An 18,219-nucleotide genomic window follows, 5' to 3' on the forward strand; every position below is an offset into this window, starting at 1 on the left:
TAAAATGTGTCACAATGCTAATTTATCATTTATTTAAGAGAATTTATAAATATCATTAGAGAAAGAATATTAAAGAAATCTTTATGTCAGTCTTCAGGGCTAACTAGATAGAAAGAAAATAATAGTGAAGATCAAGGTTAGATTGAAGACACAATGGGGAAACTCAATATACACCATTAAAGGTGTTGAAAAAGTATTCCAGTTTGTATTTTATAAGCAAATTTGGGGTAAGAAAGGATTTATAGGCAAAACTTTAGAAGCGATACAATCTATGTTATACTGGCATTAACTGACAACCAATTTAATGCAATTATTCTGTACACTTATAGTAATTAAAATGGAAATAATTACATTTAAGACATTTACAGATTTTAATATTTGACTCAGTGAGCAATAATATTGTACATGCCTTTTCAAAGCACTTTTCATATATGTAATAGTATTTTACATACTATTTTAAGTATTTTAAATAGTATTTTAAGTACATAGAGATGGCTTCTTGATATCACTGTATTAAGTTTCTATTATTCTGCCTGTAGATTTATGTATTGATGTATTTTAATAATTAAATTAATATATTACTATAGACTTTCTTCTGTGATTTATTCTAGTGCCTCAACTCACGCCTTCTTCATTTATTTTCTACACTAATGAATTGACCTATTCAATTAATGTGCAGGTTACAAGGTCAAATGGGTGTCGGTCATTTGTTATGTCTATATTTTAAGTAATATGTTGCTACTACTAGAGCACCAAAATTTATTCTTTTTATAAATTAGAGAAGATACTGATAATTCTCTTTGTATTTCTGAATCCAAAATGTTTGCATAAATGGAAGATAAAAGAGTTGAGTTACAGATATTCTAATGGGAGTATTTTCATAACCCTTGTTTTGGCCAAAGAAGTCTCTCTATATGTCATGTTGACACACGGGGAAAAGAGAGATTAAGAAGTGCTGCTCTACAATAACTCCCTTTTAATTCATTTTCTACAGTATTGACATACTGTACTGAAAGAGCTTTTTTTCAGTTGCTTTGATAGCCAATGCTTTAGATATAATGTCATATTGCTTTGGTGGCTATGAAAGGTTTGTTATTTCCTCCAGGTATATTTTATAGTTACATATATGTCTTGATTTTTATTAGGGAAGGATAACTAAAGGGGAGTTGAAGTCTCAAAAACATCCCTGAGAAGTTGACATTCCCCACTGCTTTCAACAATGAAAGCAAAATATACATGTCCAGTGCTTGGTAGTTTAAGATCCAGGTAGGGAGAGGAACCAAGATGGCGGAGTAGAAGGACGTGCTCTCACTCCCTCTTGCGAGAACACCAGAATCACAACTAGCTGCTGGACAATCATCGACAGGAAGACACTGGAACTCACCAAAAAAGATACCCCACATCCAAAGACAAAGGAAAAGCCACAATGAGATGGTAGGAGGAGCACAATCACAGTAAAATCAAATCCCATAACCAGTGGGTGGGTGACTCACAGACTGGAGAACACTTATACCACAGAAGTCCACCCACTGGAGTGAAGGTTCTGAGCCCCTCAGGCTTCCCAACCTGGGGTCCTGGAAACGGGAGGAGGAATTCCTAGAGAATCACACATTGAAGCCTAGTGGGAATTGATTGCAGGACTTCGACAGGACTGGGGGAAACAGAGACTCCACTCTTAAGAGGGCACACAGAAAGTAGTGTGTGCACTGGGACCCAGGGGAAGGAGCAGTGACCCTAGGGGAGACTGAACCACACCTACCTGCTACTGTTGGAGGGTCTTCTGCAGAGGCGGGGGTGGTGGTGGCTGTGGCTCACTATGCGGACAAGGACAATGGCAGCAGAAGTTCTGGGAAGTACTCCTTGGCATGAGCCCTCCCAGAGTCTGTCATTAGCCCCAGCAAACAGCCCAGGTAGGCTCCAGTGTTGGGTTGCCTCAGGCCAAACAACCAACAGGGAGGGAACCCAGGCCCACCCATCATCAGACAAGCAGATTAAAGTTTTACTGAGCTCTGCCCACCAGAGCAACAGCCAGCTCTACCCAGCGCCAGTCCCTCCCATCAGGAAACTTGCACAAGCCTCTTAGATAGCCTCATCCACCAGAGGGCAGACAGCAGAAGCAAGAAGAACTACAATCCTGCAGACTGTGGAACAAAAACCACATTCACAGAAAGATAGACAAGATGAAAAGGCAGAGGGCTATGTACCAGATGAAGGAACAAAATAAAACCCCAGAAAACCAACTAAATGAGGTGGAGATAGGCAACCTTCCAGAAAAAGAACTCAGAATAATGATAGTAGAGATGATCCAGGACCTCGGAAAAAGAATGGAGGCAAAGATCGAGAAGATGCAAGAAATGTTTAACAAACACATAGAAGAATTAAAGAACAAACAAACAGAGATGAACAATACAATAACTGAAATGGAAACTACACTAGAAGGAATCCATAGCAGAATAACTGAGGCAGAAGAACCGATAAGTGACTTGGAAGACAGAATGGTGGAATTCACTGCTGCAGAACAGAATAAAAAGAATGAAAAGAAATGAAGACAGCCTAAGAGACCTCTGGGACAACATTAAACGCAACAACATTTGCATTATAGGGGTCCCAGAAGGAGAAGATAGAGAGACAAAGGACCTGAGAAAATATTTGAAGAGATGATAGTCAAAAAGTTCCCTACCATGGGAAAGGAAATAGCCACCCAAGTCCAGGAAGCACAGACAGTCCCATACAGGATAAACTCAAGGAGAAACATACCAAGACACATAGTAATCAAATTTGCAAAAATTAAAGACAAAGAATAATTATTGAAAGCAGCAAGGGAAAAACAAAAAATAATATACAAGGGAACTCCCATAAGGTTAACTGATTTCTCAGAAGAAACTCTACAAACCAGAAGGGAGCGGCAAGATATACTTAAAGTGATGAAAGGGAAGAACGGAAGAACGTACAACCAAGATTAATGTTCCCGGCAAGCATCTCATTCAGATTTCACAGATAAATCAAAAGCTTTACAGACAAGGAAAAGCTAAGAGAACTCAGCACCACCAAACCAGCTCTACAACAAATGCTAAAGGAACTTCTCTACGTGGGAAACACAAGACAAGAAAAGGACCTACAAAAACAAACCCAAAACAATTAAGAAAATGGTCATAGGAACATACATATCGATAATTACCTTAAACATGAATGGATTAAATGCTCCAACCAAAAAACACAGGCTTGCTGAATGGATACAAAAACAGCACGCATATATATGCTGTCTACAAGAGACCTACTTCAGATCTAGGGACACATACAGACTGAAAGTGAGGGGATGGAAAAAGAAATTCCATGCAAATGGAAATCAAAAGAAAGCTGGAGTAGCAATACTCATATCAGACAAAATAGACTTGAAAATAAGGAATGTTACAAGAGACAATGAAGGACATTACATAATGATCAAGGGATCAATCCAAGAAGAAGATATAACAATTATAAATATATATGCACCCAACATAGGAGTACCTCAATACATAAGGCAACTGCTAACAGCTATAAAAGAGGTAATCGACAGTAACACAGTAAGAGTGGGGGACTTTAACACCTCACTTACACCAATGGACAGATCATCCAGACAGAAAATTAATAAGGAAACACAAGCTTTAAATGACACAATAGACCAGATAGATTTAATTGATATTCATAGGACATTCCATCCAAAAACAGCAGATTACATTTTCTTCTCAAGTGTACATGGAACATTTTCCAGGATGGATCACATCTTGGGTCACAAATCAAGCCTTAGTAAATTTAAGAAAATTGAAATCATATCAAGCATCTTTTCTTACCACAACACTATGAGATTAGAATTGAATTACAGGGGAAAAAGCATAAAAAAAACAAATACATGGAGGCTAAACAGTATGTTACTAAATAACCAAGAGATCACTGAAGAATTCAAAGAGGAAATCAAAAAATACCTGGAGACATATGACAATGAAAACACGATGATCCAAAACCTATGGGATGCAGCAAAAGCAGTTCTAAGAGGGAAGTTTATAGCTATACAAGCCTACCTCAAAAAACAAGAAAAATCTCAATAAACAATCTAACCTTACACCTAAAGAAATTAGAGAAAGAAGAACAAACAAAACCCAAAGTTGGTAGAAGGAAAGAAATCATAAAGATCAGAGCAGAAATAAATGAAATAGAAACAAAGAAAACAACAGCAAAGATCAATAAAACTAAAAGCTGGTACTTTGAGAAGATAAACAAAATTGGTAAACCATTAGCCAGACTCATCAAGAAAAAGAGGGAGAGGACTCAAATCAATAACATTAGAAATGAAAAAGGAGAAGTTACAACAGACACCAAAGAAATACAGAGCATCCTAAGAGACTACTACAAGCAACTCTATGCAAATAAAACGGACAACCTGGAAGAAATGGACAAATTCTTAGAAAGGTATAACCTTCCAAGACTGAACCAGAAGAAACAGAAACTATGAACAGACCAATCACAAGTAATGAAACTGAAACTGTGATTAAAAATCTTCCCACAAACAAAAGTCCAGGACCAGATGGCTTCACAGGTGAATTCTATCAAACATTTAGAGAAGAGCTAACACCCATCCTTCTCAAACTCTTCCAAAAAAATTGCAGAGGAAGGAGCACTCCCAAACTCATTCTATGAACCCATCATCACCCTGATACCAAAACGAGACAAAGATATTACAAAAAAAAGAAAACTACAGGCCAATATCACTGATGAATATAGATGCAAAAATCCTCAACAAAATACTAGCAAACAGAATCCAACAACACATTAAAAGGATCATATACCATGTTCAAGTGGGATTTATCCCAGGGATGCAAGGATTCTTCAATATATGCAGATCAATCAATGTGATACACCACATTAACAAACTGAAGAAGAAAAACCATATGATCATATCAATAGATGCAGAAAAAGCTTTTGACGAAATTTAACACCCATTTATGATAAAAAAACTCTCCAGAAAGTGGGCATAGAGGGAACCTACATCAACATAATAAAGGCCATATACAACAAACCCACAGCAAACATCATTCTCAATGGTGAAAAACTGAAAGCATTTCCTCTAAGATCAGGAACGAGACAAGGATGTCCACTCTCACCACTATTATTCAACATAGTTTTGGAAGTCCTAGCCATGGTAATCAGAGAAGAAAAAGAAATAAAAGGAATACAAATTGGAAAAGAAGAAGTAAAGTTGTCACTGTTTGCAGATAACACGATACTATACATAGAGAATCCTAAAGATGCCACCAGAAAACTACTAGAGCTAATCAATGAATTGGGTAAAGTTGCAGGATACAAAATTAATGCACAGAAATCTCTGGCATTCCTATATACTAATGATGAAAAATCTGAAAGAGAAATTATGGAAACACTCCCTGGACAATTAGAAATTGCTTCAAGTATTTCTTTTCCTTTAGGAACAATTCTAGTTTACCACTACAACAAAAAGAATAAAATACCTTGGAATAAACCTACCTAGGGAGACAAAAGACCTGTATGCAGAAAACTATAAGTCACTGATGAAAGAAATTAAAGATGATACCAACAGATGGAGAGATATACCATGTTCTTGGATTGGAAGAATCAATATCGTGAAAGTGACTATACTACCCAAAGCAATCTACAGATTCAATGCAATCCCTATCAAATTACCAATGGCATATTTTATGGAACTAGAACAAATCATCTTAAAATTTGTATGTAGACACAAAAGACTCCAACTAGCCAAAGCAGTCTTGAGGGAAAAACACGGACCTGAGGAATCAGACTCCCTGACTTCACACTATACTACAAAGCTATAGTCATCAAGACAATATGATACTGGCACAAAAACAGAAACATAGATCAATGGAACAAGATAGAAAGCCCAGAGATAAACCCATGCACCTATGGTCAACTAATCTATGACAAAGGAGGCAAAGATATACATAGAAAAGACAGCCTCTTCAATTAGTGGTGCTGGGAAAGGTGGACAGCTACATGTAAAAGAATGAAATTAGAACACTCCCTAACACCATACACAAAAATAAACTTAAAATGGATTTGAGACCTAAATGTAAGACCGGACACTATAAAACTCTTAGAGGAAAACATAGGAAGAACACTCTTTGACATAAATCACAGCAAGATCTTTTTTGATCCACCTCCTAGAGTAATGGAAATAAAAACAAAAATAAACAAATGAGACCTAATGAAACGTCAAAGCTTTTGCACAGCAAAGGAAACCATAAACAAGACGAAAAGACAACTCTCAGAATGGGAGAAAATATTTGCAAACGAATCAGTGGACAAGGATTAATCTCCAAACATATAAACAGCTCATGCAGCTCAATGTTAAAGAAACAAACAACCCAATCCAAAAATGGGCAGAAGACCTAAATAGACATTTCTCCAAAGAAGACATACAGATGGCCAAGAAGCACATGAAAAGCTGCTCAACATCACTAATTATTAGAGAAATGCAAATCAAAACTAAAATGAGGTATCACCTCACACCAGTTAGAATGGGCATCATCAGAAAATTTACAAACAATTGCTAGAGAGGATATGGAGAAAATGAACCCTTTTGCACTGTTGGTGGAAATGTAAATTGATACAGCCACTATGGACAACAGTATGGAGGTTCCTTAAAAAACTAAAAATAGAATTACCATATGATCCAGCAATCCTACTACTGGGCATATACCCAGAGAAAACCATAATTCAAAAAGACACATGCACCCCAGTGTTCATTGCAGCACTATTTACAATAGCCAGGTCATGGAAGCAACCTAAATGCCCATCAACAGATGAATGGATAAAGAAGTTGTGGTACATATATACAATGGAATATTACTCAGCCATAAAAAGGAACGAAACTGAGTCATTTGTTGAGACGTGGATGGATCTAGAGACTGTCATACAGAGTGAAGTAAGTCGGAAAGAGAATAACAAATATCATATATTAACGTATGTATGTGAAACCTCGAAAAATGGTACAGATGAACCAGTTTGCAGGGCAGAAGTTGAGACACAGATGTAGAGAACAAATGTATGGACACCAAAGTGGGAAAACTGCGGTGGGGTGGGGATGGTGGTGTGCTGAATTGGGCAATTGGGATTGACATGTATACACTGATATGTATAAAATTGTTTTTTTATACTGCAGGTTCTTATTAGTCATCAAACAAACAAACAAACCTTTCTTTGGGTTATTTGTATGGAAATATGTTAATATAAATGTTTCCGACATTACATGAAATTTCTAAAAATCTTATATGTTCTGGTATGATGTTATAAGTCATAATTCTAGTTATTACTTTAAATGTATATCTCAGAAATAACTAAATTTCCTTGTCAATTACATTATTATGAACTTTCATCAAATCTTTAACTGTGGTCATTTTTAAGTCTTTTGTCATTTACAGACATTCCTCGGTGTACTCTGATGCTTTTGCAAATATGTTCCTATAAAAGGGTTTCATCTTCAAGGAATTCATGGAAAAGACTCTGACAAGTACAGGTTTCTGGTAACTGACTATACTGCTGAACTGAATGAATAAGCATTTTCAGAAGTCTAATGGAAAACTGATGAATTCATAAAAGTGCTAACAAAAAGCCGCAAGGCACAGGGATATTAGCTCGGTGCTTTGTGACAGCCTGGAAGTGTGGGATGGGGAGAGTGGGAGGGAGGGAGACGCAAGAGGGAAGACATATGGGAACATATGTATATGTATAGCTGATTCACTTTGTTATAAAGCAGAAACTAACACACCATTGTAAAGCAATTATACCCCAATAAAGATGTTTAAAAAAAAAAAAAAAGTGCTAACAAAAGATCAAGATAAAAAAAATTAATTACGTGGGACTGAGTGAACTGATGAGGATGATTATAATTCTTGTGACTTTGTCTGAAAAACAAAAAAAATCCCACAAGTACTCAGAGGCAAAAAATGTACAAATCAATTTTCACTGCAAAATAAAGGAGCTGTTACAGTGGAGGATTACTGGACTGAATGTCAATATTATAACACAGTATGAGTGTGTTTCGTGTTTGGTAATTGCAATCATTGTTGCTTTTGTTGTGGTCATGCATTTACAATGCTTGGTGTCAGTCTATTTATTTCTTGTAAAAATAAAATACAGTGTGTGTGTAAAAAAAAAAAAAAAAAATCCAGGTAGTATATCAATCCATATAGATCAGAGTAATCAACTCATCAATGAGATAAAAATGTCTAGAGAAAGAACATTTCATATTAGATAAGCTATATCAGTAAGGGGAAAAAACATGGTAGTAGATTCTTCTCTGGACTATATAAATATTAAGGAGCTACTGGTAAATGCCAGGTACTGTTGGGAGGAGTGGATTCAGCGTTAAACAAGACAGGCAATGTCCCTGCCCTTACGAAACTTCTATTTTCGTTGGCTTGGGTGTAGAAGTAAGTATGGGTCAAAGTGTCTATTCTTGAACATAAAACATACAGTATTCTGCATTTTATGTTCTACTTACTTGATCTAGAGGCTCGTTAGTAAGAAACCATAAACCTTATGCAGGAGGCATGTTTCTTCTCAGTACGAATTACCCAAGAGTTACTACTTAGCTTCTCCTGGTAATTCTGGCTCACTTTAACATAATTTCATATACATCTCTTACTTAAATTCAAATTATAATGTTATTTTCAGTAATCTTCATAATTTGTTAAAATACTATTTAATATTAGCCATTTTTCTAATGTAATACCATTTTTTTTCTACTAGCTATTGGAAATTGCTTCAAGTATTTCTTTTCCTTTAGGAACAATTCTAGTTGTAAAACAATAGTGTTTTTGGTTAAGTGGAGAACATTTGCAGGAAAATATATCTTAAAATCAAATAAAATAATCAATCATGTGCTAAATTTTAATCTATATAAGAAACTAGGAAGTTGTTGCCTGATAACATTTTTGGCAATTACCAGTATAGTTCACACACACGAAATAGAGTTCAGAAAAACATTATGAAATTCATTAAGCAGTGACTGAAACATTGCTCTCCTCCTCATTAATTCTATCATGTCACCCTGCCTTAATGAAAACTGGGCTATGCACACTGGCCTGATTACTGTATATATTCTTTGCATCAGCTATAAGACAATTTTTAAATGTAATAAAACCCCTAAAATCAGGATAAATCTTACAATCAATGTTTTCAACCGTGTTGCAGTTGCAGTGTTTTTACATTGCTCTGTGTGGATTTTATCACAGTTTCATATTGTCCTTTCTTCGATTGAGTTATATGCAGTATTAGCACTACATGTGGTGAGTTACCAATAAGAATATTTTCAAAAAGCTTTTACTATGATTTGGTATTATAGCAAATGTTATTTTGTATGTGGAAAGCCAAGGAAAGAAAGAAAGAGTATAACTTTGATATTAATGAAAAAAAATTTGTACTTGCATTGCCTTCAATTCCATATTCTCTTCTAAATTAAAAACCAAATGCTTTATGAAATCAAAAGAAGGAATATACTCACACGTACATGAAGCTGTATCATTGAGACAAATGCAAAAATACTATCAAACCTAAGAAAGAAGTGAAGACAGAAGAAATTTGAATGAGAGGCTGGTGTGACTGATGAATGAGTCACACCACTGGTAAGGAAGGAATGTGGTTTTTATTTGTTTCTGTTTGTTTGTTTTAGAAGATGTTGGGGGTAGGAGTTTATTAATTTATTTATTTTTGCTATGTTGGGTCTTCGTTTCTGTGCAAGGACTTTCTCTAGTTGTGGCAAGCGGGGACCACTCTTCATCGCGGTGCGCGGGCCTCTCACTATCGCGGCCTCTCTTATTGCAGAGCACAGGCTCCAGAAGCGCAGGCTCAGTAGTTGTGGCTCACGGGCCTAGATGCTCCGCGGCATGTGGGATCCTCCCAGACCAGGGCTCGAACCCGTGTCCCCGGCATTAGCAGGCAGATTCCCAACCACTGCGCCACCAGGGAAGCCCTGTTTTTAATTAGCATCATAAGCTTTGTTTGTTTTTTCCTTCATAGTGGTATGTAAAATAATAATGTTTTAAAATCATTCATCCTGAATTCAATGAAATGCAGATTATATACTCCAGTGAAGAAATGAGAGGAAAAATAATTATAGGGAAGAACTGATTTTATTATAATCTTCAGTTTTGACTGATTAATCACTAAATTTGCCATCCATTCATCCTCTACTAGGAACCCAAAGGATAAGTAATAAAATAACTGTTTGAGGGGCTTCCCTGGTGGCACAGTGGTTGAGAATCTGCCTGCCAATGCAGGGGACACGGGTTTGAACCCTGGTCTGGGAAGATCCCAGATGCCGTGGAGCAACTAGGCCTGTGAGCCACCACTACTGAGCCTGCGCGTCTGGAGCCTGCAAGCCACAACTACTGAGCCTGCGCATCTGGAGCCTGTGCCCTGCAACGAGAGGCCGCGACAGTGAAAGGCCCACACGCTGCAGTGAAGAGTGGCTCCTGCTTGCTGCAACTAGAGAAAGCCCTCGCACAGAAACGAAGACCTAACACAGCCAAAAATAAATAAATAAATTTATAAAAAATAAAAAAAATAATTGACAACTAAATTGTCTAAAAACTAACATAATTATATTAGTTTGTGGAAATTTAATTCCAGCTTTAAGAAAGATGTGGCTAGGTATATGCACTGAAAGTTCCCTCTGGGGAAGTGATGTCAAGAGCTTCAGAAGGAATTAACGTCAATTAGCAGCATGATGAAAAAATTATTTCTCTCTGGACTACTGTAACCAAATACAAATTTTGTGTGTGTATATATATATATATATATATGTATATATATGCAAAAATATATTTTTATATTTTGAATCAAAGGGATCTTTCCTATATTTGTCTATATAGAATTAAATACATATTTGAATGTAGACTTTTAGAACTGGAAGATAATTGAATAAATGTTAGAGTTTCTTCAAGATCTAATTTTTATCTTCTATTTTTCTCATCTCTTTCAATAGACTCATAAATGAAGCCCAGAGAAATTAATTTCTTCATCAAAGTTCACACAGTTTGATAGCAGCACAGGCAAGATTAGAGTCTTTGGCCCAAAGTTCAGTGTTCTTTCCATTATGCCAAATTATCCCCTAATATATTAGGTACATAAGTAGGATAATGAGTGTGGTGGATGCTGTGGTGTGCTCCCAAGTTCTCTCCTCCCCCACCCCAATCACACACATATACACTCACACACACACACACACATTTTCACAACTAAAGCCTTCATTTTCCCAGTTGGTAAAAAAGTTGGCAGCTGATAGTATTCAAGTAAGTTCCTTTACCAAAAAAAAAAAAGCCTGTTCATTCATGGTTACACCCCCTTCCCAGATATTGCCAATGTCCAATAACTTGTTGATATAAGAGTATAAGGCTCCCAACCACTTGCCTAACTTGGGGACAATTCTGAGGAGTCATCCCAGCTTCCGATTTCCCTGTGTGATTATCTGAGATAGATAGTTTAATGGCATAGAGTCTAACTTCTCCCTCTGACAGACACTGCTTTCTTCATTACCCCATGGATGTTGACTTGAGAATACACTCTAGTGAACTTTTGTTTATTGTCTCAAATATTCATCTCAGAATCTGTTCTAGGGAACCAAACCATAAAAATAAATGTAAAATTACTCAAGTATTCTGGAGTAAATTACTGTGCTTTTTTAAGTTGAGATAGAAGTATTCAAAGTGGTTTTACTTCTAAAGGATGAAGCAAGCATCTATCAGAGAAACTTCTAGGTGTATTCACTTTATTTTGTTACTATACTTATTGTTGCTGTCATCAAGATAACTATTCTTCAGGTATAATATTAGGCATTTTATACGCAGCAGTTCATTAAGTCTTAAATATAATCCTGTATGTAGATACAGGTATGAATGTAAATTTTCGTTTCCCAGATGAGGAAATTGGAGATTTGGGAAGAGTAATTAACTTGCCATGGTCACTTAGCTAGAAATTGTCTGATTCTGGGTGATTCTCTCGTTAGACCTCAAGCTGCCTAAATGCAAGAGCTGGTTCTCTTATGAACAATACTATTTCCTATCACATAATATAGCACCTTGCTCTCAGTAGAGGTCAATAAATATTTATCAAATCAGCAAAGGAACCTTTATTTGTCTGATCCCAAATCCATGCCATTAGCCCCATGTGCTATGCAATCACCCATGTACACTGTGAGCCCTAGACTTAATGATGAACATCACAAAGAACTAAAAAAAAAAAAAAAGGAAAAGTCTAAGATGTTAAAAGCAAACTATGCTGAACAAACAGGAATGGGTGATTTAAATATGCATTTAAAAAAATAGACCATTTCATTTTGTTCCTTTTTATAGTAGATGCATATGTACCTTGTAGGATCAGATGTTATACCAGAGAACACTGAGTCTGCCTGTGGGATTGAGTCATTTGATCCCTTTCAATGTCTTATTAAAACTATATTCAATTTAATGTAATATATCCCAGGAGGGTTAAAATGATCACATAAAGAAAATGATGAACATTTCCCCAAATCTAATGTTAAAGTAATGGAAATGAAGTTTACACTCATCTCCTCAGCTTTCCTAGGTAGCATGTATATAAATAGAATAGAAAGGTTTATTATCAAGATGAATTTACCAATGGCTCTTTTGTTCTGAAATGAATTTTTTTCTCAGAGTATTTTATACCCATGATGTTTCTGACATTTGGATGTGATATTAGGCATAGTGTTTGAGGATCTTTCAATAACTGATTCAACAGTTAAGTAAGCATCTTATAGAAGTAAAGTCACAAAGATGAAAAGAAAAGAAAATCTCACATTTCTAAGTAGGTCCAAATACCTAGCCCATTTCTTTTACTGCCAAGAAAGTCCCTGAAACACCTTCTGTAAGTCATACAATGCTTCTTTCATACAAACAGGTAACCAGCCTTACTATCTCTACTGCAAATCAAGGGAAGAGTTAAAATGGCAAATTAGAAGTAATGGAGAGGGTCTGACATATGTAAGCACAAATTAAAAACTAGAATGGCAGCTTACTACAGACATTAAGACAATTTAAAGAAAGAAAACACATGGTTAGCAAAATATCTCAATCTGAAGTCACTGAGTATAAAGACACCCTAAAGATATCCCCTAATAGAACTTAGTTTTACAGAAAATTGGGGACATTCATCTCAGTAATGATAATCTCGAAGTCTCAATTTAAGTTACAGTATGGTTCTGCATGTACTTTATTTTAGAAAAATGTGATACATTTTAGAAATATTCCCATGGGAATACTGGGAGGCAGAATGAATCAGTGGTTAATCAAGCAGACTGTCTATCTTACACTATCTGTAGAGTACAAACTCACTGTGTTCTGTTTTCTAGCCTGTGTAATGGGACTAATAGAAGCTACCTCAAGAGACTCTTGTGAGGGATAAAAAGGGCATTAGAAAAATGCTTGGCATATAATACACACTCAATAAATATATTATCTCAAGCGGATAAGCTATTTTTCATCAAATATTTATCAAATGCTTAATATGTACCAGAGAATTGGGTCAGGAGGTTTAGATTGGAGATAGGAGAAGTAGACAACTTGAGGTTGCCTATTTGCAGTACATCAGCAAGGACTTGATTTAAAGGTATGTGAGGAAAAAGAGAAAGCACAGGTGATTTATAGATGTTGGCCTGATAGTGGTACCATTAGTGAGAAGGAGGGTATTTGGGGAAGAATAGGTTGCAGACTCAAAATCAAGTTTATTTTTTTGGTTTTGTTTTATGGCAGATTAGGAATGTTAATTAGTCAAAGTGATGATGCCAGGTAAGTAAATTAGGGCTCGAAGTAGAGACCAGGTTTGGAGAAATGGTTTTCTAGGGAACAAACAATGAAAAGTTGGGTATTTAAAAACTACGCCATATAGATGTCAGGTACACAGAAATTTTCATTGGCCCTTCACACTTTGTACTAGCCTACTGCCATGTGCTCTATTCTCCTCTCTTACCTCTTTCTCTTCCCTTTTTTCCTCCTTCTTTGTAACAACAATAAATCCTTCGTTTTTTGCCACCAGAGCAATAAGCCAACTAGTTAGTTTCTATCTCAATGTATTTTTCTAAACCAAGACAGTGCTCTCTTCAAGAGGAATTCTGGTGCCAGTTTGTAATCTTTGCTTCCTCCACAACATGATTCAATAAGCTATGTCTTGCTCCTGTAATTAGAGTATAAACTTCTTGTGAGAAAGCAGATGGGCCTACACTCATGGACCTGATTTTGATTAATAAAGTGCATCCAAAAGTCTAAACGCTGAAATTTCTTTTAAGTGCCCTGTTGTTCTCTGTAGGTCATTGGAGTGACTTCTTTTTTACTTCCTTAAATTTCTGGGTTACAACTTGGCTGATACAACTCATGATACTGATCATTCTAAAACTCTCTGAGCGTACACTCAAGTAAATATAGCATATTAAATCCAACAAAAATGTATAGATTCATATATAGATGTTCACTACTTATTAAAATAACATGTATTCTCAGAGAAAATTATAGAATTCAAACTTAGGAAATTAGATAAACACATTTCAAAATGCCTTTTAATTCAACTCTGAAAAGAAATGAGCTATCAAGCCAATGTGTGGAGGCAGGTCTATGAGAAATTTCTGTACCTTCCTCTCAACTGTGTTGCCAACTTAAAACTGCTCTTTAAAAAAGTATTCTAATAAATGCCTTTTAGAGTAAATTACTCATTTAACCACTCTTTACAGTAGAATTGCACTGGTAAATATAATCTCATGGAAAAGAGAAAATAATTCTATTGATATTTTTTAAGCCTTGTTGAAAACTTACGGTTTTGGACACAAATGCAAAAGCAACACTCTGATGTGTGTGCTATGAACGTATTTTTTAAAGACATCTTTTCTTTCCCATGTCTTTACCTCAGGCTACATATCGAAATCGAATTGTGAACCAAAGTCTCAGCACAAGGGACAGAAAAGCAATGCATACTCCCACCGAGGACCGTTTTAGATACTCAGCAGCGGACCAGACAAGCCCCTACAAAAGCAAGACCTGTCAGCTCTCCAGTCTATGTTTAAGCAATTTTTTGAAGGACAAGGAACTAGTGGAAGTTATCAAACACTCCAGAGGAACTTACGAAACCCTCACGTCAGAGGTCACCCAGAATATACGGGCCACTGTAGGGCAGAACTCTCTGAAACCAATAGCTAAGACCGAAGGGCTCTCCACGTTCTCAGAGAAACCAAAGGACCAAGCTGCTGTGGCCCGACAGCATTCAACCTTTACAGGCAGGTTTGGACAACCGCCAAGAGGGCCAATCTCTTTACACATGTACAGCAGAAAGAATGTTTTCCTCCATCACAATTTACACACAACTGAGCTGCAGGCTCTAGGCCAGCAGGATGGGTAATTAAATCACCCCATTCCTGTCTCTGGGTAGGATAAGACGGTTAGTGTTTCTCGTGCATAGCTCATGTTTAAATTTTCATATATTTTTTATTACTTTTTATTTTTAGTTATAAACAAAGAACTTTACTTTTTTTTTAGAATGAGGGTTCAAGCATGTTAATTGAATTAGGTTTAATAGCTTTGGAGACTTTATTATATATATGTATAATAAATGAGACCATCTTGCTGGTTTATATACAGGCCATAATTTATTTATCTTTTATTTTTATCAGTCACTGATATGCATTGAAGTTTCAGAAGATAATATCAAATAGCACTCTGTTCACTTAATGGTGTTACTGTGAAAATAGATGTGCAGAATAGATAAAGCGATTGTAAGGAATTTAAAATTACATAGTTAATAGAAAGAGAAAAGAGGGATTTTAAAGTCTTGTATTTGGTGGTGTATTTATTTGAAGAATGAAGCTTGCTTGCATATAACCTAGAGATGCGTTTGTCTCTCTATTACATACAATCAAGCTTATCTTGCCATATGATTAAGGGGGAAAATGGTATTTCTTTTATCCTCTAATTGTTTAGTTCACACTAGTTCACAAAGGATTTCAGACTGAGCAATTGCTAGCCAAATAGAGAATGACAGCTCTGATCTTCGAAACAATTTGCTTTTAGTTTTCGCTATTGATGTTGAAGTACTATGACATAACACAGTGAGGTGGTAATGTTGCCTGAATTTTGTCAAATGATACGTAAAACATGACATGCTACACTCTTTGAGTCACTGTCATGGTTATATCACCATATTTTTTAAAAATTTGAGGAATAGAACATTCTAAGAAAATTATTTTACTTCACTTTCCTTATATTTTTTAATTTTTCACTTTTTTTAATGTATGTCCAATTTTGCTTTATATACATTATTAACCCACATCAATTACTCTACATTATGAATTGAGGAAGAGAAAGTCAGTTTCTTGGGAGCCCAGTTTACACTATTTTGACTATTCAGTCATCTAGATTTAGAGGAAAAAGTAAAATATATGTAAACTTCGGCAATTTGATCTTAGAAATAAATCTCTAACAGGAATACTTAACTCGTTTGATGGCAAATATTTCTCTTTAACAAACAAGGCCTAATATGTCTTATACATAAGTGCACGTGAGATAAATAATTCCTTTACGTTTAATTAATAATAGAGCTGTATGCAGCTATAGAAATAAATAATTTTAAAATGACCAGTAGGAATCAGGGCTGCAGCTTTCTTATACAAAGATAAAAGCTAATAACTGAATCCATATTAGGCACAGTCCATGCAAATTGAAACTCTCATACCTACTGCATGATCTGTTTTCCTTGTGCTCTCTGACAGAATCCATGAAATGAATAAAGGGAAACTGAGATAGCAGTTTTAGCATGGCATCTGACTAACTTGCTTAAATTAAAGCTATGTGTGAAATGCATCTCCTAAAGCAAAAGTGCATTTGAGCTCTATGCTTTGGGAAAAAGCCATTAGATATCCCCCCACTAGCTTTAACTATTAAACTTTAACCACTTTTCAAACTTTGATTAGAATTGATAAGAGTTTAGTGGATATGCTGGATTTGTAATTTTGGTTTTCCAAAGGAAAACACATGTGCATCAAGACAAATGTTTGCCAAATGTTTTCTTTTTTTGTGTTTGTAATTCTGCCAAAAGAGAATAATGCACACTGCAATTTGCTTTGCTTAATGAGACTGCTATCTAAAATTCCCACTATACTTTAGAAGTTACAATATTCATGCAGACAGACATTTTGGGCTGGATGGTATTTAAGAAATGATAGAAAAATTATGATTATTAATTGTGGTATTCAGCTTCACTTGTCCTAAAAGTTGGTGTGTGTTACTAGAGTATTTGAAGTCTGTAAATAAATCAGAACGGTAAAATAATCAAGGATTTTTTCCCAGGATATGGAAGAACTATGTATCACAAATAATGTTTATGATTTGGACTTTTGGAGCTTATAGTTTTGCTTTCCTGGAAGATAGACTTTTGAATTATACTTTGTAAAAAATAATCTATTTAAGAAAATCTGTCATTTAATAGACATTTTAAGAGATGTTTTAAATGCTAGTATTTTCTTGAAAAATCTTTTTTAAAGCTGAAACATTCAAAAAGAAAACCTGGGTTAAACAGTTCAATTTTAAAAGGAGGGGTATTTTTTGGAAATATCATCTTAAAGCTGTTTTGTATCAGTATTTTCAGCATTGTTATAATATTATTTGTAATACTAAGTGTAACTCAGGCCTGGAGAAGGTGTAAGCCCACTATGCTAATAATATACATCAGTAACTGTAAAACAGGGGTTCTTTGTAAGTTCCTCTTGTGTATATAGAGTACTTATGTGGGCATTCTTTCAGCAAATTGATTTCTTTGTACTAAAATCTCTAGTTTTCTAAGACAGTTCCATGTATAAAAATGATTTATACATTTCTCCAAGGCGGTACATATCCAAAGACATGACACCAGGGGGAAAAAGTGCTTGTTTTTCTGATGGAAGCAGTTGTCTTTTCTTTCCCTTCCTGTTTCTTCTGTGCATGTGTATGTGTAGCTAAGCCTAAGTAACTGTAAAATTTCTGCTGCAAATCTTCTTTTCTGAATTTAGAACGTGTTTTAAAGGACACTTAAGAAGAGATATTCCTTAAGGAAAAGCTGTTTCCACCTGAAATAAACTGTTCTCATTTTTGTAATTATTGGAACATGCAACTGTATTTCTATGAAGTCATTGATTTTTTTTCAAATAACTTTATATGC

The 18,219-nt window shown here is 35.5% G+C and overlaps 1 protein-coding gene across 1 annotated transcript in view; it reads left to right on the top strand.

Moving 5' to 3' along the window:
• The window catches only part of CCSER1 (coiled-coil serine rich protein 1), a 1,266,496-nt gene extending 1,251,067 nt beyond the window's left edge, over positions 1–15,429 (top strand). The window contains exon 10 of the mRNA XM_065877863.1: positions 14,944–15,429. Coding sequence (XP_065733935.1) covers positions 14,944–15,429 — 486 coding nt within the window. The remainder of the gene's footprint in view (positions 1–14,943) is intronic.
• The last annotated feature ends 2,790 nt before the right edge of the window (positions 15,430–18,219 follow it).

The sequence above is a fragment of the Phocoena phocoena genome, chromosome 5 (assembly GCF_963924675.1).
Source record: "Phocoena phocoena chromosome 5, mPhoPho1.1, whole genome shotgun sequence".
Classification (NCBI taxonomy): domain Eukaryota; kingdom Metazoa; phylum Chordata; class Mammalia; order Artiodactyla; family Phocoenidae; genus Phocoena; species Phocoena phocoena.